The sequence below is a fragment of the Hemiscyllium ocellatum genome, chromosome 5, assembly GCF_020745735.1.
Source record: "Hemiscyllium ocellatum isolate sHemOce1 chromosome 5, sHemOce1.pat.X.cur, whole genome shotgun sequence".
NCBI lineage: Eukaryota > Metazoa > Chordata > Chondrichthyes > Orectolobiformes > Hemiscylliidae > Hemiscyllium > Hemiscyllium ocellatum.
In genome coordinates this window covers 89,368,284-89,392,491 of record NC_083405.1, presented here as the reverse complement: position 1 = coordinate 89,392,491, position 24,208 = coordinate 89,368,284, and the positions used below count along the sequence as shown (strand labels likewise).

The 24,208-nt window shown below is 41.1% G+C and overlaps 1 protein-coding gene across 1 annotated transcript in view; it reads left to right on the top strand.

Annotated features, from left to right (window-relative positions):
* cubn (cubilin (intrinsic factor-cobalamin receptor)) overlaps positions 1 to 24,208 on the top strand; it is a 301,424-nt gene that overhangs the window by 124,489 nt on the left and 152,727 nt on the right. The window contains exons 26-29 of the mRNA XM_060825705.1: positions 1,926 to 2,100; positions 8,127 to 8,308; positions 21,148 to 21,304; positions 21,390 to 21,506. Of these exons, the coding sequence (XP_060681688.1) occupies positions 1,926 to 2,100; positions 8,127 to 8,308; positions 21,148 to 21,304; positions 21,390 to 21,506 (631 nt within the window). The remainder of the gene's footprint in view (positions 1 to 1,925; positions 2,101 to 8,126; positions 8,309 to 21,147; positions 21,305 to 21,389; positions 21,507 to 24,208) is intronic.

The window sequence follows — 24,208 nt, the reverse complement described above, 5'->3', positions numbered from 1 at the left end:
TGTTTCCAAAGCAAGTGGCTTGTTGTGATTTGTGTTTCATGGTTTTACTGTAGTTACTCTTCAGTTCTTTATATTTCCCTCATGGGCACATAGCTTTATTTTAACTCAAAGTATATTTCCACCATCGTTTGCCAGGTTTATAAACTAGGCTAAGGATTGCTCAGAAGTTTGGAATGCTGACTTTAACATTAAAATCAATGGAACTAATAAAGCAGAAAGAAGTAGAAGCCAAGCTAAATCCGCAGGCATTATGCAGATGTCCTTGGGTCTGAGCTTTAAATACACCCATTCATTTAGACACAGAATCTCTTCATTTTGCTGCTATGAGTGGATGCCCATGCAGATTATCAGGCCAGTAACAAGGTCACCTAGAAATCGTAGGAAATGATGTTCATGACACAAAAACTTGTTCTATCTACTTTATTTAATTGCAAGTGGAATTCAAAACATATTTATTTTGAAATTGGAAATTAAGTTTATTATTCATCTTCTTCCACAATGACCAAGACTATTTTGCTTAAATAACAGTTCCACAATAGTTACCTCAGTCACAGAGAATTTTCTTTTGAGGAAGTTGCTAAAAAGGTCAATAATGCCAGAGCAATAGACATTGTTTACTTGGATTTTAGTAAAGCCTTTGACAAGGTTCTGCATGGTTGACTAATTAGTGAAGTTGGTCACATGGGATTCAGGGTGAGCTTGCCAACTGGATACATAATTGGCTTAATAGCAGGAGACAGAGAGTGTTGGGGGAGGGTTTTATTTTGGATTGGAGGCCTGTCATCAGCAGAATGCCACTGGGATTGGTTCTATGTCCACATTTGTTTGTTATTTATATAAAAGATTTGGATGAGAATATAGAAGGCATGGTTAGTAAGTTTGCAGATGACATCAAAATTAGTCACATAGTAGACAGTGAAGAAGGTTTTCTTAGATTTCTAAGGGATCTTGATCAAATGGGTCAATGGCTAAAAAATGGCAAGTGTAGTTCAATCTGGATAAATGTAAGGTATTGCATTTTGGTACAACAAACAGGGGTGTGACTTATACAATTAATGGTGGAGCCTTGTGTAGTGTTATAATGACCAGGAGAAAGTGATGATTGCAGATCTAAGTCAAAAAATGAGGTGCTAGAAAAGCACAGCAGATCAGGCAGCATTCAAGGAGCTGCCTGATCTGCTGTGCTTTTCCAGAGCCACGTTTTTTTTTGTTGTTGGGTAGTGTTGTAGAGCAGAGGGACCTAGAGATTCAAGTACATAATTCTTTACAGTTTCTCTCACATGTAGACAGGGTGGTTCAAAAGGCATTTAGCATGCCTGCCTTAATTGCTCAGTCCTTTGAGTATAGGAGTTGGGAAGTCATCAGTGAGGCTGCTTCTGGAGTACTGTGTTCTGTTCTGGTTGTCCAGTTATAGACAGGATATTATTAAGCTGGAGGGGATTCAGAAGAAATGTACCAGGATGTTGCTGGATAGGTAAGGTTTGAGTTATAAAGAAAGGCTAGATAGGCTGGAACTTTTGTCACTAGAGGGTAGGAGGTGGAGAGGTGACCTTATAGATGGTTATAAAATTATGAGGAGTATAGATAAGGTTAATAGTATTTGTCTTTTCCCTAGGATGGGGGAATTCAAGACTAGGGTGCACATTTTTTTAGGTTGACGGGAGAGAGATTTAAAAAAGGCATGAGAAACAAATTGTTTACACAGAGGGTAGTTCGCCCACGGAATGAACTTCCTGTGGAAATGGGTACAATTACAATCTTTAAAAGACATTTGGATAGATAATTGAATAAGAAGGATGTGGAGGTATGTGGCCTGTTAGCTCAGTTTAGGATTATGTTCAGCATGGACTGGCTGGACTGAAGGGTGAATTTCCATTTTGTATGACTCTATGATTCTATGACCTTGTGTATCCTTTGTTATTCAGGTGTATGGTGGTCCAGACATTACCTCTGCACGGTTAGCCAAACTATGTAGAACCCGCCCACCAAACAACCCACTAGTAGTCTCCAGCACTGGAAACTATATCACTGTCCGATTTAAGACAAATTCAAATGGCAATGCAAAAGGTTTCAATGCCACCTGGCAACAGAAAGCAGGAGGTGAGTCAGAATAAGAGGTCTGTTTTAAGACCATTTGTAAATTTGGAACTGCTTATAGTAATACTTATTACTTCTGTTTGTTTGCAGTAACTCATAAACTATTTAAACTCTGACTGTGTCTCCTGAAATGTCCTCATTGATCATGCATAAGGTTCTGTGTATGCACGTTTGGTGAAATTTCCTGCCAGTTAAAAAAAGCATGGTAAAGCCCTAATTAGCAAAACAAAAAAATGAATAAGTCAGACAGAATGATATCACTGGCAGTATTGTCAGGGGTATTGCACATGGGCATTTTGCATTTGCGTACTGAGTGTTTTCAACATGTATGTGGACATTGTCTTGTATTACAAATATGAGGTTGGTGTGATTATGACTTTATTTGAGACCAATGGTATTAAATTGAACTATCAATCTTGGCCAGACTTGATCAAAACATGAGGCAGTTACAGGAAAATGTTGTGAAGAAAGGAGACTCAGCTCCAATTGACAAATTTCAGGATTTTGTCTTACTCTGGAGTGAGGCAGATAAGAATGACATTTGAGTTTTGTTTGATTAATTATTCTGGCCCTGATATTCCAATGGCCAGATGGTCATTACTGATGGGAGTTGAATATGGGGACCCTGAGGAATTCCTATTATAGAGCACTGTGAAGGAATTGATCAGAAAATCAAATTTTCCTATCAGTTACTTCTCTAGATCTGGAACCCTCTGAAAGTCTCCATTCAGATTAGATATTTCCAAGGGTTCTGATGAAGTTTAGTAAGTAGTTACTCAGAAAAAGCTAGACTATTAAATATATAATCTAGTTTCTAAGTATCTATTCAACTAACTCTGCACATACCTCATACACTCCAGCCTCTTTATACTCTCCAGATCCTGACCCAACCCGATCTGACACCATCCCTCCCACCAGCCTCACACCAAATCTGATCCAATCCCTCTCTCCTGCCTGCTGGATTCAATCTGACAATGTCTCTCCACCACCAGGCCTGAAACCCTTGCGTCCAACACCCTTGACCCTGCTTTCCTGCTGGACCCAATTTCTTTCACCTACCCCATCTTACATTAAACACCACATCACCTATATTGCCACTTTATACCCATTTACCACTTGCCATCCTATCTAATGGTACTCTACCTCATAAACAACTGATACCCTACTTGCCTTGCATCCTATCCCCTACTCATCTGGCACCCCCACACTCCCAGCACCCCACCATTTCCTCAATGGATATCCTATCCACCTGGCACCCTATTTATTTGGCATCCTTCACTACTACCCATCTGCATCCTAACATCACACTGGCCTTATGCATTTATGGTGTCAAAATAGCTGTCACAATCTTTAAATTTAAGAATACAGTGGCTGACCTCTGTGAAACGAATGTGTGGTTTGCCTTCTCCTGACTGTTCTGCACAAGGAAATAACTGCCAGAATGGGAATACAACTCCACATTTCTGAGCATGACCTCAGTGGAATTTCCTCTCAGAAATGCTCAGCTCCCTTCTTTCATAAAAATAAATCTGAGTGAGATTGCCACTTTTTTGGATCTTCCATCTCAATTCAATAATATCTTGCCTTTATTTTGCATTGTTAACATCATAAAAAAGCCTAACATGCTTCATAGGAGTTTAATCAGGTAAGAGATGGCATGAGACATAAAAGACTGCAGTTGCTGTTATCCAAAGTAGACAAGCAGGAAGCTGGAAGAACACAGCATGTCAGGCAACATCAGAAGGTGGAGAAGTCAATGTTTCAGGTATACCAGCCTCTTGCTTGTCTACAGGAGTTGGCATGAGCCACATAAAATATTGGAACACATGTGCAAAACCAAGAATGCCAATGAACAAACACCATATATCTGGTCTTGTTAAGTGAGAGGAAAGGCTGGTAGCTGTAGGAAATGCTGGAGGACTAAAGAAATTGAGGGTTTGGTTAAGAAAAAGAAGGAAACATATGTCAGATGTAGACAGAACACATCGAGTGAATCCTGAGATGAGTATAAAGATAGTAGGAATTTACAGGAGAGAGAAATAAGGAGGGCAAAAAAGGGACATGAGACAGTTTTGGCAAATAGAGTTAAGGAGAATCCAAAAGATTTTAAAAATATATTAAGGACAAAAGGGTAATAAGGAAGATAATAGGGCCCCTCAAAGATCAAATAAGCAAAAGTGAGGACTACAGATGCTGGAGATCAGAGTCTAGATTAGAATGGTGCTGGAAAAGCATAGCAGGTCAGGCAGCATCCGAGGAGCAGGAAAATCGATGTTTCAGCTTTGGACCAAAAAGTCGATTTTCCTGCTCCTCAGATGTTGCCTGACCTGCTGTGCTTTTCCAGCACCACTCTAATCTAGACACCCCTCAAAGATCAGCAAGGTGGCCTTTGTGTGAAGCTACAAGAGATGGGGGAGATACTAAACAAGTATTTTTCATCAGTGTTCACTGTGGAAAAGGATATGGAAGATATAGACTGTAAGGAAATAGATGGTGACATCTTGAAAAATGTTCATATTACAGAGGAGGAAGTGCTGGATGTCTTGAAATGCATAAACGTGGATAAATCCCCAGGACATGATCAGGTGTACCCTAGAACTCTGTGGGAAGCTAGGGAAGTGATTGATGGGCCCCTTGCTGAGATATTTGTATCATCAATTGTCACAGGTGAGGTGCTGGAAGACTGGAGACTGACTAACGTGGTGCCACTATTTAAGCAAAGTGGTAAGGACAAGCCAGGAAAGCCAGGGAAACCAGTAAGGACCAGTGAGCCTGACATCGGTGATGGGCAAATTGTTTGGAGGGACTCCTGAGGGATAGGATGTACATGTATTTGGAAAGGCAAGGACTGATTAGAGATAGTCAACATGGCTTTGTGGGTGGGAAATCATGTCTCACAAACTTGATTGAGTTTTTTGAAGAAGTAACAAAGAGGATTGATGAGGGCAGAGCAGTGGACGTGATCTATATGGACTTCAGTAAGGCTTGCAACAAGGTTCCCCAGGGGAGATAGGTTAGATGGTTAGATCTCGGAATACAGGGAGAACTGGCCAATTTGATACAGAGCTGGCTCAAAGGTAGAAGACAGAGGGTGGTGGTGGAGGGTTTTTTTTTTAGACTGGAGGCCTGTGACCAGCGGAGTGCCACAGGATCGGTGATGGGTCCTCTACTTTTCATCGTTTATATAAATGATTTGCTTGTGAGCATAAGAGGTATAGCTACTAAGTTTGCAGATGACACCAAAATTGGAGGTGTAGTGGACAGCGAAGAAGGTTACCTCAGAGTACAATGGGATCTTGATCAGATGAGCCAATGGGCTGAGGAATGGCAGACGGAGTTTAATTTAGATAAATGTGAGGTGCTGCATTTTGGGAAAGCAAATCTTAGCAGGACTTATACACATAATGGTGATGTCTATCTAGTGTTGCTGAACAAAGAGACCTTGGAGTGCAGATTCGTAGCTCTTTGAAAGTGGATCACAGTTAGATAGGATTGTGAAGAAGGTGTTTGGTATGCTTTCCTTTATTGGTCAGAGTATTGAGTACAGGAGTTGCAAGGTCATGTTGCAGCTGTTCAGGACATTGGTTAGGCTACTTTTTGGATATTGCATGCAATTCTGGTTTACTTCTTATCAAAAAGATGTTGTGAAACTTGAAAGGGCTTAGAAAAGATTTACAAGGATGTTGCCAGGATTGAAGGATTTGAGCTATCGGGGGAAGTTGAATAGGCTAGGGCTTTTTTCCATGGAGCATCGGAGGCTGTGGGGTGACCTCATAGAGGTTTATAAAATCATGAAGGGCATGGGTAGGATAAATAGACAAAGTCTTTTCCCTGCCATGGGGGAATTCAGAACTAGAGGGCATAGGTTTAGGGTGAGAGGGGAAAGATATAAAAGAGACCTAAGGGGCAACCTTTTTCACACAGAGGGTGGTACATGTATGGAATGAGCTGCCAGAGGAAGTGGTGGAGGCTGGTACAATTGCATCTGGAGGCTAGTACATTTAAAATGCATCTGGATGGCTATATGAATAGGAAGGGTTTGGAAGAATATTGGCCGTGCGGTGGCAAGTGGGACTAGATTTGGGTTGGCATATCTGGTCAGCATGGATGGGTTGGATCAAAGAGTCTGTTTCTCTGCTGTACATCTCATGACTCTGTGACTGTAAGTGACATTCAAATCGGGTGTTATCTACTCATCTTCAGCTCAGTGGCTACTTCATTGTTAAAACATAGCCACCTCAGACACTGTTCCTGGCTGTGACAGAAGTAGGATAAGTGCTCCCTGTATATCTTTGTTGGATAAAATCTTCTATTGAGAGCGAGGCCTCATCCTCCTCACTATTGACAGAGCTTCCTCTTGCTGCTGTCTGCAACGTGGTGCGTTGCAGCTAAAAAATGTCTCCCATAATCACTGCCTTCAATGAACATGGGCAGGTTTTATGGGTTTTCAAATTCCTCTATCCCCTTCTCAAAGCCAAACACCATTGCATTTTGAATCCAAACTTTTGCATACTACTCCAATAATGTAGGATACTGCTTCTTTACTCACCCTCAGCACGAAAGACAAAAGCATCGCACTTGGAAGTCCAATGGTGCTATTGGACTGAAACCCTGAGTGAATGTTTACAATAAATATTTCAAGGGGCTGTGATGTCCAAAATGGCAGGTGTGTGCTAAATCAGCTATTGTTAACATTAATGATGAAGGGCTTATGCCCGAAACGTCGAATTTCCTGTTCCTTGGATGCTGCCTGACCTGCTGCGCTTTTCCAGCAACACATTTTCAGCTCTGATCTCCAGCATCTGCAGACCTCACTTTCTCCTCGAAGATTTTAACCTACTGCGAATCCTCTTGCAAGGATGCCTTCCTTGAAGAAGCTCTCTTCTTCCCTCTACAAGGATCTCAGTGAGTCCCTCTCTCACTTCACCCCCCAGGTCATCTCCTCTGCACAGAAGCTGGCCTATCACCCTCACCTTGACCTCCTTCCACCAATCACATCTCCATCGCCCCTCCCCCAAGTCCCTCCTCCCTACCTTTGATCTTATTTCCCTCATTCCTGATGAAGAGCTTATGCCCGAAACGTCGAATTTCCTGTTCCTTGGATGCTGCCTGACCTGCTGCGCTTTTCCAGCAACACATTTTCAGCTCTGATCTCCAGCATCTGCAGACCTCACTTTCTCCCCTATTGTTAACATTGCAAATGCTCACTCTGCAAACTTTGTTAAAATCTCACACGCTGTGTGGCCAAGCCAGAAGTAACATTAGTTTTAGTTCACTCATGGGATGTGGGCATTATTGGCTGGCCAGCATTTTTTTAAGGCTGCCCCTAAGTGCTTATGAGCCATTTCAGAGGGTAATTGATAGTGGGTCTGGAGTCACATGTAGGCCAGACCAAGTGACCTCAGTAGATTTCCTTCCCAGAATCAGATGGGTTTTCTCAAAATCAGTGTGCTAATCAGTAGATTTTTTTAAAAATTCAATTCAAATTCCACCATCTCCCCTCGCAGGTTTGATTCCAGGTTCCCAGAACACGAGCTGAGTTTCTGGATTAATCAGTCCAGTGATAATACCACTAGGCCATTTACTCCCCTGTATTGGGCACTTGGCTGCCATCTTACAAACCCCTGTCTTCTGTATCTCCAGCACCAGCATTACTATAAAGCTAAATTTTACAGCCTGCATGCCTTGATAAGGAATCTTCAATCTGATTCATTGGGAAGACCCCTTGTTCACAGATCTCCCTATTGTGGGCACTGTATTGTTTTGACTTCCTCGTTACTGTAAATCACAAAGACCATAAAAGCCTGTGGACTAGTGCAATGAATGCTTGCACAAAAAAAACCCCAGGGTATTTTACAAATATTAATATTTAATAAAGATACATTTCCCCCACTGTTTGATTTGGGATTGTAGATGAGGGGTTCAGTGTTGACCTGAGTAACCATCCCTCTCCAAGTCACTTGCTGCAATGTGAGGAATTGCTTTAAAAGTTCTTTTTTTAAGTTAGACATTTCCTCTTTCACTTTCAGGTTGCGGTGGGATTTTTACAGCACCTAATGGCGAGTTCCACTCACCAAACTATCCCAGTCCTTATGGCAGTAACGTTGACTGTTCCTGGATCATCACAGTGGATTACCACCACCACGTCCTACTTGACTTTGTTGACTTTGATCTTGAACAACATCAATCATGTGATTCTGACTATGTAGCTGTAAGTCAGTAAAATAAATGATTAAATCATAATTTATTTTAGAAGTAAGTTCAGTAGTTGCTGGAAAATAGAGTTTTATAAAAGGATTTGGTAAGTTGGACTTTAAAAGTTTGAGTAATTAATAAATCAATACAATGTTATGTATCTATGTTAATATTTGTTTGTATCTATGTAAATATTTCAATTTAGAACGGTCTCTCAGTTTGCCTTTGCGTGTAACCAATTCTAGGCCATCCTGATTTACCCACAAAAGAATGTGCCTCAATATTCTACACAGCTTCTCATGTTGATGCTGAATTAGACATCACTCCCCACATTTTTGAAAAGTTAAGCGTACTCTATATCTTCCCTTTTTGCAAGAAACTTGACACTTTTCAAATGATTTGTTTGGCCTCAACCAGATTTCATGAGAGTAGTGTGTGAAGTAGGAAAGTAACTTTTTCTGTCTCTCTTTTATCAGCAAATATAATTAATGGAGGCAGTCATCTTTATATTCAAGAGGTTATAGAGCTCTAAACAACATATAGGTTTAATTTAAGATGGTTGTGCTTAAAATGGAGGTAGACATCAATGCTAGAAATCTTAATATTCAATTTTCCTCTGACAAACAAGTTTTCATTACTGATCGTAACGCTTCCTCTAGAAACTCCGCCTCAGTGTTGGACTTAATTTTATTTTATTTTCACATGGAATTGTTTCCCATTCCCACCTGCCTTTGAGCTGGTTGGTGCTCTTGGGCATTCACAGGGCAGTTCGAAGTCAACCACGTTGCTGTGTGTCTGGAGTCACTTGTGGTTCAGACCAAATAAGGATTGCAGTTTTCCTTCCCCGAAGGGCATTGGTGAATCGCATCAGTTTGTGTGACAATTGACAATAGTTACCATTAGATTAGATTTTCAAAATTCCAAATCTTATTGAATTTAAATTTCACTGTAGTATAATTTGAACTTATTCCCCAGAGCAATAGTTTGACGCTCTGGATTTTTAGTCTGGTGACTATTGGCACCACCTCCATATATAGCTCTAACTTCAGAAAAGCATTCACAACTGAAGCAAAATAACATTTCTAATTCTTCACGTCTCTAATTTCATAGTTTCTCCGATGAGATTGACAGCATAATGTTAAATATTATAATATTGATCTCTGCTTGTTTTGGAAATTGGGTTGAGAATACATTAACTCATTTTATGCAATTGAACTAGATTGCTTAGAGGCTTCCTCTTTTGTGTTCTTGGTGCATTAATAGCCAGAAACCTCATAGGATTAGGAGTGAAATTATAAGGCATTTGCCAGCCAAGTTAAACTTTCTGCTATTGTTTCTTCAAACAGCTTGCTATGTTCTCCTATACAGAAGTTTCGGAAAAGATATCAATTCCCAAAATTGTCATTCATCAAAATAGGCCCATAAAAAACCCACAATTAGAAGCAACTGTTCATGTTGATCGCCAGAACACAGTAACTGTTCCAGACAGGAATTTGACCACATCACACAACAATTAGCTTGTAGCTGATGAAACTAGTGCCCAATATCCCCATCTTATATTTCTCAGCACATTGTATAATATCTTGAAATAGTATCTGGAAAGCACTAATCGCAGCTGCTTTATTTTGCATTCTCAATTTGGTACAATGGACTAATATTCAAGTTTCTTAATAGGGTCTTACAAATTTTGTTTAAAACAAAGCTTTTCCGGAACATTTTTGAAAGGAAATACCTGTGCTGTTAAACTGCACATTAAAGATAGGGATTAACTGCAGACCCACTGAAACATAGTAATTTCCAATAGAACTTGAATTTTATGCAAGTTCCCTTCTCTCAGCCTGCATTATAGCAGTTTCATTATTGCACATGTAAGTATAAAATACACACAATTCTTCACTTTGTTAAAGTATAACGGCAGAGTTAATGATTTAACTTTAGTTATTCTAAAGTATCAGCAGTTCAGCATTCACAGAAATAGAATGTGTTATGAATTTGAAATCAAGAAGAAGGTTAATTAAGTAGTCTGCTTGATTTTTAAAAATTGCTCAGTGGTTAGCACTGCTGCCTCACTGCGCCAGGGACCCGGGTTTGATCCCAGCTTTGGGTAACTGTCTGTGTGGGCTTCCTCCACAGATGTGCAGGTTAGGTGGATTGACTATGCTAAATTTTCCATGGTGTATAGATTAGGTGCATTAGTCAGAGGTAAATGTCGATCAGTAGGGGAAGGAGTCTGGGTGGGTTACTCTTTGGTGAGTCGTTATGGATTTGTTAGGCCAAAAAGCCTGTTTCCACACTGTAAGGTTTCTATGAATCATGTCACTGGCACAGTTCCAGAGAGTATCTGAATGATTCACACAAAAAATGAAGGAGAACTGGGTAGATCAGTTTAAATATACGTACACCAGATGCATACAGTTTCCTGTGTGTAAATGAAAGGAAATGTGGGTTGCTGAGAATGACCATAGCACTAATTAAGTTTGGAGGTTTCAGAATTGGAAACATATGTTCATTTTGCTTTAGACCCCTCCTGCTGCAATTCCAAAATTAGAGTTTGAACAAGCTCTGCTAAACGCATTAAAACATGTTTGTGCTACTTAATATTTATCTTGATATATGCTTTCCTTGTATACATTTCGCAAGTGACATATCCATTGTCATTGGCTTTCTTGAAATAATGCGTATTATCTAGTCATTAAGATTGGTGCCCTTGGAAAATTTTGTGCTGCTAGCAATTTAAGAGAATCTGAAAATACATTGGTGGTAATAGTTAACTGACAGTTTTCCATCACATCTATATAAATAATAATTTTGAGCATTTAAACAATTAGAAGAAGGTGATGCATAGTGGTAATGCAATGGGAACAGTAATCCAAATTATCCGGGCTAGTGTTTTAAGGGCTCTTATGGCACACTGGTAGCATCAACTAAGAGAAAGTGACGACTGCAGATGCTGGGGATCAGAGCTTAAAAATGTGTTGTTGGAAAAGCGCAGCAGGTCAGGCAGCATCAAAAGAGAAGGAGAATCAACGTTTCGGGCATAAGTCCTTCTTCAGGAATTCCTTGTGATGTTGCCTGACCTGCTGTGCTTTTCCAGCAACACATTTTTAAACATTGGTAGCATAGCTACTTCAGGGCAAGAAGACCTGGATTCAAGTCCCACATACTCCAGATATATATTACGTCATGTCTGAACAGATTGATTAAAAAATAATTTTTAAATGATTGGATATTTTTAAATGATTGGAGCCAGTAATGACTGTATCTGAACAAATCAATTTAATTGGTTATAAGTTTAACAAGCTTTCTTCATTTTGATAAGCAGAACCAAATCTTATATATGTTGTCTTGCCTTTTTGCCCTTATCAACTTTAAACAAAATATTTTACCAAGGTTTCCATTTCTGTAATTTGTGAAGCTATTGTCTATGGTAACTCGATGTTTGTGGGAGACTTTTTGCATGACTGTAATATACATTTAATGGCGAAGATCATCAAATCTTAAAATGGTTACAGCACAGAAGTAGGCAATTCTGAGTTTGAGCTGACTGTCTACAACAACAGCTTATCTCACTCTCCTACACTTTCCCTGTTCCCCTGCGATGATTTTCATGTCAGTTATTTCATCAGTTTTCTTTTGAAAGACATGGCCTCTCTGTTTGCATCCTCTATTAAATCCATTTTCTTGTTAATCATTCAATTCCATGACTCATGTTTAATGTAGTCACTGCCATCACTGGTGGTAGTGAAGCTTTATAAGCAGTTTGTCTAGATTTGATTCCCAGCCTTTGGAATTCTTCATTTAGAAAGTGCAATGAAAGTCTGCGTTCCTCTGGGCAGGAGGTCTGTATTTAAGTCCTACCTACCATGTCTATGCAGGTTTTTAAAAAAATCTGCCTTCACATATTCTAAGACAGAGTTTTCCATTTCCAAACTACTCACTATGTAAAAAATATCTTCTTTTGGTTCTTTTGACAACTTTGTCGAATCAACGTCTATCGTTCTTAATCCTTCAACCAACAGGACCAAATTCTTACTTCCTATACTGTCTAGACTAATCATTATTTTGAACATCTCCATCAAATTACTTCTTAATCTTCCTAAAGAGGACAGCCCCAGCTTATCCAGTTGTTCCAAGCATCAGGTGCACGGATCTTTAAAATCTCACAAACAGGTGCAGTACATACCAACAAAGCTAATGGGATGCTGGCCTTTATGTCTAGAAGACTGGGGTATAAGGATACAAACATTATGCTATAGTTATACAAAACTCTGGTTAGACCCCATTTGGAGTTTTGTGAGCAGATCTGGACACCACTTCTTAGGAAGGATGTATTGGCCTTGGAGGGAATCCAATGTTGGTTCACAAGAATGATAAATTATGAGGAGAGACTATATAAAATTAGGCTGGTTTTTGCTAAGATATAGATGATTAAGGGTTGATCTGAGCAAAATCTTCAAGATATTAACAGGAAAAGACAGGATAGATGAAGATAAACTATTTCCACCGGCTGGGCTTTTAAGAACCAGGGGCATAGCCTGAGAATTTGGAACAGAGTCCTCACAGAAAAGATTTTCGGAAGTAATTCTACACACAGAGGATGGTAGATGTTTGGAACAAATGGAAGTGGATGCAGGATCAGTTATTAATTTTAAATCTGTGAGATACATTTTCACTAAATAAAGATAGTAAGGGATATCTTCGAGTAAAAAGCGAGGTCTGCAGATGCTGGAGATCAGAGCTGAAAATGTGTTGCTGGTTAAAGCACAGCAGGTTAGGCAGCATCCAAGGAACAGGAAATTCGACGTTTCGGGCCAGAGCCCTTTATCGGGAATGAGGAGAGGATGCCAGGCAGGCTAAGATAAAAGGTAGGGAGGAGGGACATGGGGGAGGGGCGATGGAGATGTGATAGGTGAAAGGAGGTCAAGGTGAGGGTGATAGGCCGGAGTGGGGTGGGGGCGGAGAGGTCAGGAAGAGGATTGCAGGTTAGGAAGGCGGTGCTGAGTTCAAGGGAATCGACTGAGACAAGGTGGGGGGAGGGAAAATGAGGAAACTGGAGAAATCTGAGTTCATCCCTTGTGGCTGGAGGGTTCCCAGGCGGAAGATGAGGCTCTTCCTCCAACCGTCGCTACCTACATTCCCTGCAGTCAGCCCTACCCCAGCTCAGGACAACACTCTCACAGACCTGCAAAGGACCTCTTCTGTTCTTCATCTCCAAGGCCCCAAGGGATCCTTCTATATCCACCACAAATTCACCTGCACTTCCACACACATCATCTATTGCATCCGCTGCACACGATGTGGCCTCCTCTATATTGGGGAGACGGGCCGCCCACTTGCAGAACACTTCAGGAAACACCTCTGGGACGCCCGGACCAACCAACCCAACCACCCCGTGGCTCAACACTTTAACTCTCCCTCCCACTCCACCGAAGACATGCAGGTCCTTGGACTCCTCCATCGCCAGAACATAACAACACGACGGTTGGAGGAAGAGCGCCTCATCTTCCGCCTGGGAACCCTCCAGCCACAAGGGATGAACTCAGATTTCTCCAGTTTCCTCATTTCCCCTTCCCCCACCTTGTCTCAGTCGATTCCCTTGAACTCAGCACCGCCCTCCTAACCTGCAATCCTCTTCCTGACCTCTCCGCCCCCACCCCACTCTGGCCTATCACCCTCACCTTGACCTCCTTCCACCTATCACATCTCCATCGCCCCTCCCCAAGTCCCTCCTCCCTACCTTTTATCTTAGCCTGCCTGGCACCCTCTCCTCATTCCTGATGAAGGGCTCTGGCCTGAAACGTCGTATTTCCTGTTACTTGGATGCTGCCTAACCTGCTGTGCTTTAACCAGCAACACATTTTCAGCATAGTAAGGGATATGCCAAGGCACATATATGGAGTTAGGCCATAGATTATTCATAATCTTGGTGAATGGTGGAACAGGTTCAAGGGGGTGAATGGCCTACTCCTGTACTCAGGTACTAAAACCATTGAACTCAATATTGAGCTGTGAAGGCTGCAGAGCCCCCAAATGGAAAATGAGATGCTGTTCCTCAAGCTTGGGCTGAGCCTCATTGGGGCACTGCAATAGGCCCGAGATAGAGATGCTGGTCAGTCCAAAGATGTGCAGGTCAGGTGAATTGGCCATGCTAAATTGCCCATAGTGTCAGGTGCATTAGTCAGAGGGAAATGGGTCCGGGTGGGTTACTCTTCGGAGGTGTAGACTTGTTGGGTCGAAGAGCCTGTTTCCATACTGTAGGGAATCTAATCTAATCTAATCAGGGAACATAGTGGGTCTCAAAGTGACAGGCAACTGGAAGCCTGTGGAGCTCTTAGCTTTAATAATGACCACCAAGGGATGAATATGGATTTCATAGAGTAACTTTCCTATTTGTGTTTCTTCATCCCCCATATTAAAGCTCCCCATCTGAGACATTCCAACAGAAGCAGGACAATGGAGAATCATTGATTGTGTCTCTTTTATGACATCAGTAAATTATTTGCTAAATCTTTAAATATTTGATGTATAATTTGAAAAAGCACCTAAAGCCAGTTTTTAAATGGACTGTCATCTCAATAATGATAAAAAGGAGCTTTACAAATGTAGAACCTTCAGTGCTTCAACCTCATTATAATTACTTTAATTAAACAAATTTTTGGAACCTAATGAATTAATCATAGATACAATTTTCTGTGAAGGAGCTGCACTCCACTAGTGCAAAAATGATCTTTGCCTCCCATTATTTTTAGACCCAGAAGTCATACTTCGCAGTAAAATGTAACATCTGAGTAAATTCTGAGATCACCACCCAAAAAAAGGCTTTCTTATGAGCAAGGCAGGATACGTGAATGTAAATAATCAATCACGACATCAAAGAATAGGACTGATTAAACAGTTAAAATAAATGGCTATACATTTACCTAGTGGTAACTCTTAGTATTTCTACTTTTTCTACTCTGCAAATTATCCAGTAGATTCAGCCAAGACACTTGAAATATTTCAAAGGAAACATCTGGTTCCCAGTGTATTCTCCTTCGTTGTGCTCAATAACTGAGTCATTGGGAGTGGTTTCAAATTTATTTTCAGGCGGGAACAGGGCAGCAGTTGACCTGAAATTCAGACGCAACCTAGTGATCGTTTTTTAACCACTATTCAGCCCCGATGATTTTATAATATGGTAGGAATTAGGCCCGTTACAGGCAAGGGCCTACGTGAATAAATAAATTTGGGATTTATGTCTTTAGAGTTCCAGTGTGATGTTCACAAGTATATGGACTGTGCACACAACTCCCACGCTCTGTTGAATATAACAGGGCCCTGTCCCAGCCCACAAAAATCTCCTCATGTCGTCGGTTACTCATTGGCTTTTGCAATACACAGAGGAAGAAATAAAAGCCCAGAGCTGAACTTACTAGTAGCAATCTGTGTGGTCTTATCGTTCAAGGCTCCAGGGTGCAGCTTTCCTTTCACTGGGCTTTTGCAGGCCTATTATAGGATCAATTCAAAAAACAAGCAGCCTTTTCTCGGGCTGGTCACATTCACATTTCTGAGACAGGCTCAATATCTTCATTTCAGTTATTGTAATTAGTTTGAGAATGAGTGCTGGCTTGTTAGGAATCCATTTAAAGATATTGACTGAGGTGCAAGAGGATTTATTTGCATTGTCGGCTGAACTTGAAAGATTTTTTGTTCTGTGTCACATTTGGTTGGAACTGGATCTTTAGATTTGAGTAGTATACAGCATTCACCCTTTTCTTATGCCCTAGCCAGCAACTTGGTCAAACTATCCCCATGTTTTAAAAATCAAGTTTAATTGATTGCCTGACTTTAAATTCTGGAACAATAGTTTTTACACCATGTTTTGAAAGCATACAAAAAAAAGGTATTGTTTTACTCAGATTTAAATTATATTGCCTCAGACACTCATCCAAATACCCAACATGTTTACAAAAAATGTCATGTCAAGGAACTCAAATTTATCTGAAAACTCATCTTTGGACCAGACTTTTCCCTTGCTGGTGCAGGCATGAAAGTTGGGAAAACACAGTGAAAATGTGAAAAGAATCAGAATTTCAACCCGAAGAAAAATGTCACCAGTTCCTCTCCAAGCCATAAGCAGTGACTTTAGAGTCTTGCCATTGAGTGGTTGCTACCTTAGTTCCATGCACTTGACTCAGATTTAAACCCCAGTTCTCCTTATTTTTATGCCACCTCTGATTCCCCTGTCCTTGACTGGATAACTGGGGATGAACCTTCCCGACATGTAAGCTAGAGGGGCTATCTGGCAGCTGCAGCTCATGGAATAACTCTCCCAGCCATCATGCAACTGCTTGTCCTGTATCAGACCCCTGCATGTTCCATGGCCACCAAAACGTTTCAGCTTCATTCATTAGCAAACCTCTCGCCTCACTGTATCATCATGGATAAAAACAATGCAACATGTCACTTTGGAGCTCAGGAATGTCTATGTTTTCATGTTTCTGCTTTGCATTCTGGGATACACATGCACCATGCATCTGCACATGATGCTTTTATTTGCTTTGTTAGTGCCCACTCACTCGAGCACATATGTCAAAGGATGCCAGCCTGAGGATGCTTCAGATTGGCTTTTCAGTGCGCACTCAGTGGTGTCAGCACTGACTTGTATGTTTCCAGCTTCTGTGCCGTTCGCATTATTTTTAGTGCAGAGGCCAGAGTTACTGTAACTTTTTGTTGAGCACCTATGGCTAGAGTATAGTGTATGTACATCTGGCACATACTGAATATATTGGACCTGGGTCTCCATGACAGTCACCATCTGTCCATACAGGCAGAGAAATGTGCATATCCAGGAGCCACTGTGGGACTGGTAACATTCTTCAATCCAGCTCACAGTATGCTTCTGACAACCCTGTTTGGCATTCCTATGCGGTTTGCTGAAATCATTCATGTCTGAGAACAGGGATTATCTTCCATTCCACTGAAGGTTGGTGATGTGCTCACCAGATTCTGCTGCTGAGGTAAACCTAAGTCAGACTACCCATGGAGGTGAAAAATCTTAAACTTGCCACTGCAATGACTGAGGATTCTCTGGCTGCCTCCTTGAGTGTGGAGGTGAAGCCGAATGTCTCTGGCACCAGCCTTTTCCTGGTGGATGTTCACTGTTTGCAGCTCGTGGTCGCGTGAGGGGAGAGTGGAAATTAGTAGTACAAAATGCATAAAAACGTGAGCAAGTTAAGAATAAGTTAGTAATAATAGGAATGGGAAAACAATGCAGAACAATTAAGTTGATTGCAGATTGAGGTTAAAAATGTGTTGCTGGAAAAGTGCAGAATTCTTCTTCATTTGGTGTCTGCCAAGGCTCAACCTGCATATGCATCTTTTTTGTTGTTGTATGTCAAAGGAAGTGATTGAATATGATGGAAATGGATGAAAGATCAATTAATGATAATACATGAGCAGGAGAGATGTTGAATTGCTCCTAGAGTGTGAATAGGATTTGCGGGGGCAGGATGGAAGGGTGATGTAGGTAAACGTTGTTAAGTGAACAAGCTGCATGTAATACTGAGCTTTGGTGAGATGCATTAGCAGTAGCAGAGTGAGAGGGGTGGTGCTCTGGGTGTGAGGTGGAAGAGAGAAGACAGTGACGCTTACCTTAGCCGGGAGGAGGTAAGGGGGAGCGGGGGTTGCATTAGATTAGATTAGACTACTAACAGTGTGGAAACTGGCCCTTCGGCCCAAACAGTCCACACCAACCCTCCAAAGAGTAACCAACCCAGACCCGTTTCCCTCTGACTAATGCACCTAACACTATGGGCAATCTAGCATGGTCAATTCACCTGACCGGCACATCTTTGGACTGTGGGAGGAAACTGGAGCACTCGGAGGAAACTCACGCAGACACGGGGAGAATGTGCAAACTCCACACAGACAGTCACCCAAGGCTGGAATCGAACCTGGGACCCTGGTGCTGTGAGGCAGCAGTGCTAACCACTGAGTCACCGTGCTGACCCTAATTAGATAATTTACCTTCTCCCTGAAGCGCTGGGCATTCTCTTTTTACCCAGGATACAGCATTGAGTCAGGTTGTGCCTTTGTCTCCAGGCTACTTTGCTCTGGTCGTGTGGCCTTCTGAGGTTGTCAGCTGGAAAAAGCACAGCACTTCCTCTCCTCTCCCCTGCCTACTGACACATCCAGACCATGACCATGAAGATGGGAGCAAGCCTTCCTTTCCAAAGGGCCATGCGTTTGGTAATAGCGGTTGAGCACCACAGTGTGAGGGGGTCATTCTTTACTTGCTGCGTTTGAAGTCGTCTGCAGCTGGGCTTTCAACATAGTGCCAGAGGTGGGAAATCAAAAAGGTCCCTCTAGTGGCAGGTGCTTCTGCTGTGCAACTGCACAATTACTTGAGCAGGGTGCCCAAGAGCCATGTTGTATAATTAATAAAGTGAAGAGTGGAAGATTTACTTGAAAAAAGTCAGTTCAAGCCTTGTTGAATTTGCACCATGAGTCTCCTTGACAAACATTTTAATAGCAAACAGGAAAATACTGCCTTTGGTACCTTCCATTCCATTTCTCTTAGCATTATTTTCATACAAAGAGTAATCAGCTTGTCTCTGGTAGTTATGAATGATTATGAGTTGCCATTAGTATTTTTACTTCTAACATAAACAGATCTGCAGATACTGGAGCTATGAAACAAATTAAAACAGAGATTACTGGAAAACCTCAGCGGATCTGGTAATATGCTTAAAAATGTGTTGCTGGAAAAGCGCAGCAGGTCAGGCAGAATCAAAGGAACAGGAGAATCTATGTTTCGGGCATAAGCCCTTCTTCTGGTAATATCCAGATTACTGGACTCAATGTTAATTCTGTTTTCTCTTGATCTCCTGGGATTCTCCAGCAACTACTTTTTTTGTTCGATTCAGCAGTTTAAATTTCCTGTTTTTGGCTTTTATATTGATAAGATTTTTGGACTAATTTCAAACTTTTTAAATAACTCCCCTTTTTCATTCAATGTCAGAGAGCTGGTCACTTTAATGCTGTAGGGCTCTGTGTTTAAAACGATATAAGTACCAGCTCACTGTATTTCTTTTAATTAAACTTCTGCTTTTCATCCCTAAGGACCCCATCATGTACGCATATTTTTTTAAGAGTGTGGTGAACTAACATTCCATTCCCCATGGCAACCAGTCTAGATTTCATGTTTGCTGGATTAGTCAAAAGCTGACACATCTAACATCATAAGAAGTTCCATTCAGCTAAAATTCAAAAAGCTACAAAGGTGACACTGAACAGCCACATGTGTAGAATATGCATTTTAAATTTGAGACTTACACATTGTTTAAAGTAAGCCAAAGTAAAATAAAACCGTACCTATTTGAAATCTAAATTGAAACCAAGAACTGCTGCATCAGCCTTGGAGTTCTGACATATTCTGTTGCGATTCTTTGCCCAATCTGGAAACTGTTACACATAACTGTATAAGAAATCATCATTGAAAAGCAAGGAGTCCAAGTGCTATCAGCCAGTGGCCTATGATTTTAAATTGTCTCCAAATTTGAGAAATATAGACTCCTAGTGAATGAATTAAAGGTTATCTTTGTGGGGGAATAAAAAGACAATAAAAGAACAATGGATAAGTAGCTAAAGAAATAGTTAATTCAAGAATAGAAACATACTGAAAAGAAACACAAAAAGTCACAGGATTTATTTTAATCCATCTGCATGTTTTAAATGAGACAGCCAGCAGCTCACAAAAGGCATGGGATAAGTAGATGAATAGAAAGGGTTTGGAGGGATATGGACCAAATGCAGGTAGATGGGACTACTTTAGTTTGGGATCATGGCTGAATGGATTAGTTGAACTGAAGGGTTTGTTTCCATCTATATGACTCTATGAATACTCTTTCTGCCCTATTTACAGCGGTCATCCGGCCAGGAACATTTGCTATAAGTTGAAATTCACTTGGAATATGCAACTTGGGATAAGTGGGTCCTGGAGATTAGAGTCAAGCTTAGGGTGGAAAAGCACAGCAGGTCAGGCAGCATCTGAGGAGTAGGAAAATCGACGTTTCGGGCAAAAGCTCTTCATCAGAGAATCATATGTAATTTGGGATCCTAATGCATATTTTCAGACACTCAATTTCAAAATTGAAATATGAATGAGAGGAAGTTGCACTATGTGTACTCTGTCGGTTTTCCACCAGATGAGAAATGGGCAAACCAATGGTCCTTGAAGGAACTATTACAATCTACTTCAGAAACAGGATAGGCAATATTAATACATTTTTTAGATCAGGCCAATAGCAACAGCAGTGCTCCTTCTGAATGCACAGAACTCTTTGGCTATTGATTCTCTGGTCTTTGAGGATACTTCTGATTACCCCCTAGCTCCACCCCTGAAGCCACATGCCTATTCAAAGTGCAATTGCTGACTGCCTAATGTCTGTGGCTCATCAGCAGCACGCCAATAATAAATGAAGCAGATATAAGAAAATGTTTCAGACCTTACGCTGGCAAAAAGATGAGCAAGGTGGTGAGTGAACTCTACAAACTGCCAACTTGCCCTCTAGCTGTAATTAAAATCACCTCCCTCAGCTCAAAAGAAAGAAAATTGGGGTTGTAGCTAAGATCTAAAATTGGTGTTGTTAATATTCAAATCAAAGGGCTCTCATGTGCTCAGGAAGTCTAGGTTTCAAAATTCTTCCACTAAGTTTAGTTGGAATAATGTAGGAAGCCTAAGGTGCACAGCAAATAATGAAATTAGTTTGAAGCATATTAATGAATCCAATATCCTTGCGTGTACGATCTGTTGTGACTGCTATTCTTCATAACCCATGCTAAACACTACATTGACTATCTCTTCTCTTGTAGGTTTATGATGGTTCGGATGAAACAGCCTTCATGTTGAGGAAACTGTGTGGTAGTTTAATTTCAGAAAGGATCACATCTACTTACAATGTACTCTATGTACGTTTCCGCTCAAATGGCAGTAATGAGCACAAAGGATTCAGAGCAGTATTTGATCAAAGTAAGTCCAATTTAAACTTTTTGATTTGGATATTGACACTGTTTCATCCTGAAAATCCGCTTTTCACATTCTGTTTTGTTTGCAGCATGTGGGTCCTACATTACTACTGATGATGTTGGGGGAATTATCACATCACCTCTATATCCTAAAAACTATTCAAACAATCAGCAATGTAGCTGGATCATTCGAGCGCAGAAACCATGTAAGTAAGACACTGACTGTGATCACTGTGAATCTCCTGTGTATGTATTGCAGCTGTATTGGTTAGTGCTGAATGATCTTCCTTTCCGTGCATTGTTTAGAATTGGAAGTAGAATTCCTACAGTGTGGAAACAGGCCTTTCAGCCCAACAACTCCATACTGATCTCCAAATAATAACCCACCCAGACCCATTCCCCTACCTTATATTTGCCCCGACAAATGCACCTGAACACTATGGGTAATTCAGAAAGGCCATTTCACCTAACCTGCACATCTCTGGAGGAAACCGGAGCACCCAGGGGAAACCTATGCAGACATAGGGAGAATGTGCAAACTCCACACAGACAGATGCCCAAGGCTGGAATTGAACCTGGATCCCTGGTGTTGTGAGGCAGCAGTGCTAACCACTGAGCCACCATGCTGCCCAAACTAGGAAGTTGATCATCATCTATGTTTTGCTTTCGCCAACTCTTTGTATTGTCACTGATGATATGTCCATCAACAAATAGATTAGTTGCTAGCACACTCTCCTCTGAATCAGAATATTGAGGGATTACGTCACACTTAAGGCAATCTTGTGAAGTACTGAGGGAGAGCTGTATTATCAGAGATGCTGCAGTTTTAATGAAATGTAAAAATGCCTATTCAAGTGGGCATAAAATAACCCACAGTATCACTCCAAAGACAAGCAGGAGACACCTCCCCAGTGTCCTGTCTGCTATTTATCCCTCAACATCAATCAACCAGACCTGGTCCTCAGTATCATGTGAGATTGAGGAATGACTGAAGACACAGGGTACAGCTCAGGATATGGGATCTGGCAGGACTCTTGAAGACTTGTGCTCCAAAACCAGCACAAACCAAGCTAAATTATTGCATTACAGCCACAATACTGGCATTTACCTGACAATGTGGAAGTTTGCACATGATGTTATGTTTACAAAAAGCAGAGCAGTTCCAAACAGGCAATTTAGAACCTGATTAGTCTACTCTCAAACATCAGAAAAGTAATCAAAGATGTCACTGATGGTGGTGTCAAGCAGCATTTAACCAGCAAAAGCTGAATTACTGATGCTCAGCGTTTGGTTGTACCAGAATCACTTGTTCCAGACCTCTCTATTACATACCTCATTTCAGCTTTGTTCCAAACATTGAAAATGGACAAAAGAACTGAACTGCAATATGGAAGGGAAATTGGTGCTAATAGAAGTGAGAGTAACATATCAAGTAATTTATTTTACCTAATTTGTCAGGAGCAAATGCAATGGCAACAGAGCTAAGTTTGAGGCATTAAATACTTAATGCTCAGTTTATTTTGGCAGAGTGGCTGTGACCACCTTGACTTGAATTTGTACCCAAGCAGCTCAGAGACTCAATCATTTCAAGTGGAATCTAAGTTTTGTCTTATATAGATAATGAAGGCTAAATGTCAGGTCATACAGTGCTCAGTGAATTCAGATCTTTCTTTAAAAGGGCATTATCTGCAGGAATGTCTGCTGGAAAAGCCTTATCTCTTGCAAAGAGATTTTATTCTGTAACTTGGGTATTAAATTCAATAAAAATTCAATTGGAGATGCAAAAAATCTGTGAAGTAATTAAAGGGACATGAATGGAGTGTTATCTTAAAGAAGATTTTACAATGTGTTTTTCCATATTAAAACAGAAAAGGAGATGACAACACAATCCAGAATGTGATATTACTGCAACAATGTTGCTACTTCAGCACCAATTGGTTATATGCTAGTATTGAAAAGAAATGTGATAGAAAAAACTTAGAACATAGAAAAATACAGCACAGTACAGGCCCTTCGGCCCTCGATGTTGCGCCGACCAAAGTCTACCTAACCTACACTAGCCCAATAACCTCCATATGCTTATCCAATGCCCGCTTAAATGACCATAAAGAGGGAGAGTTCACCACTGCTACTGGCAGGGCATTCCATGAACTCACAACCCGCTGAGTAAAGAATCTACCCCTAACATCTGTCCTATACCTACCACCCCTTAATTTAAAGCTGTGTCCCCTAGTAACAGCTGACTCCATTAGCGGAAAAAGGTTCTCACTGTCAACCCTATCTAAACCACTAATCATCTTGTACACCTCTATCAAATCTCCCCTAAACCTTCTTTTCTCCAATGAGAACAGCCCCAAGTGCCTCAGCCTTTCCTCATACGATCTTCCTACCATGCCAGGCAACATCCTGGTAAACCCCCTCTGCACTCGTTCCAATGCCTCCACATCCTTCCTATAGTATGGCGACCAAAACTGCACACAATACTCCAGATGAGGCCGCACCAGAGTCTTATACAACTGCAACATGACCTCAGGACTCTGGAACTCAATTCCTCTACCAATAATGCCCAGTACACCATATGCCTTCTTCACAGCACTATTTACCTGGGTGGCAACTTTCAGAGATCTGTGTACATGGACACCAAAATCCCTCTGCTCATCCACACTAGCAAGTAGCCTACCATTAGCCCAGTAATCCATCTTCTTGTTACTCCTACCAAAGTGAATGACTTCACACTTAGCTACATTGAACTCCATTTGCCACCTTTCTGCCCAGCTCTGCAACTTATCTATATCCCGCTGTACCTGCCACATCCTTCTTCGCTGTCCACAACTCCACCGACTTTCGTGTCATCCGCAAACTTGCTCACCCAACTTTTAAGCCCCTCCTCTAGATCATTTATAAAGAT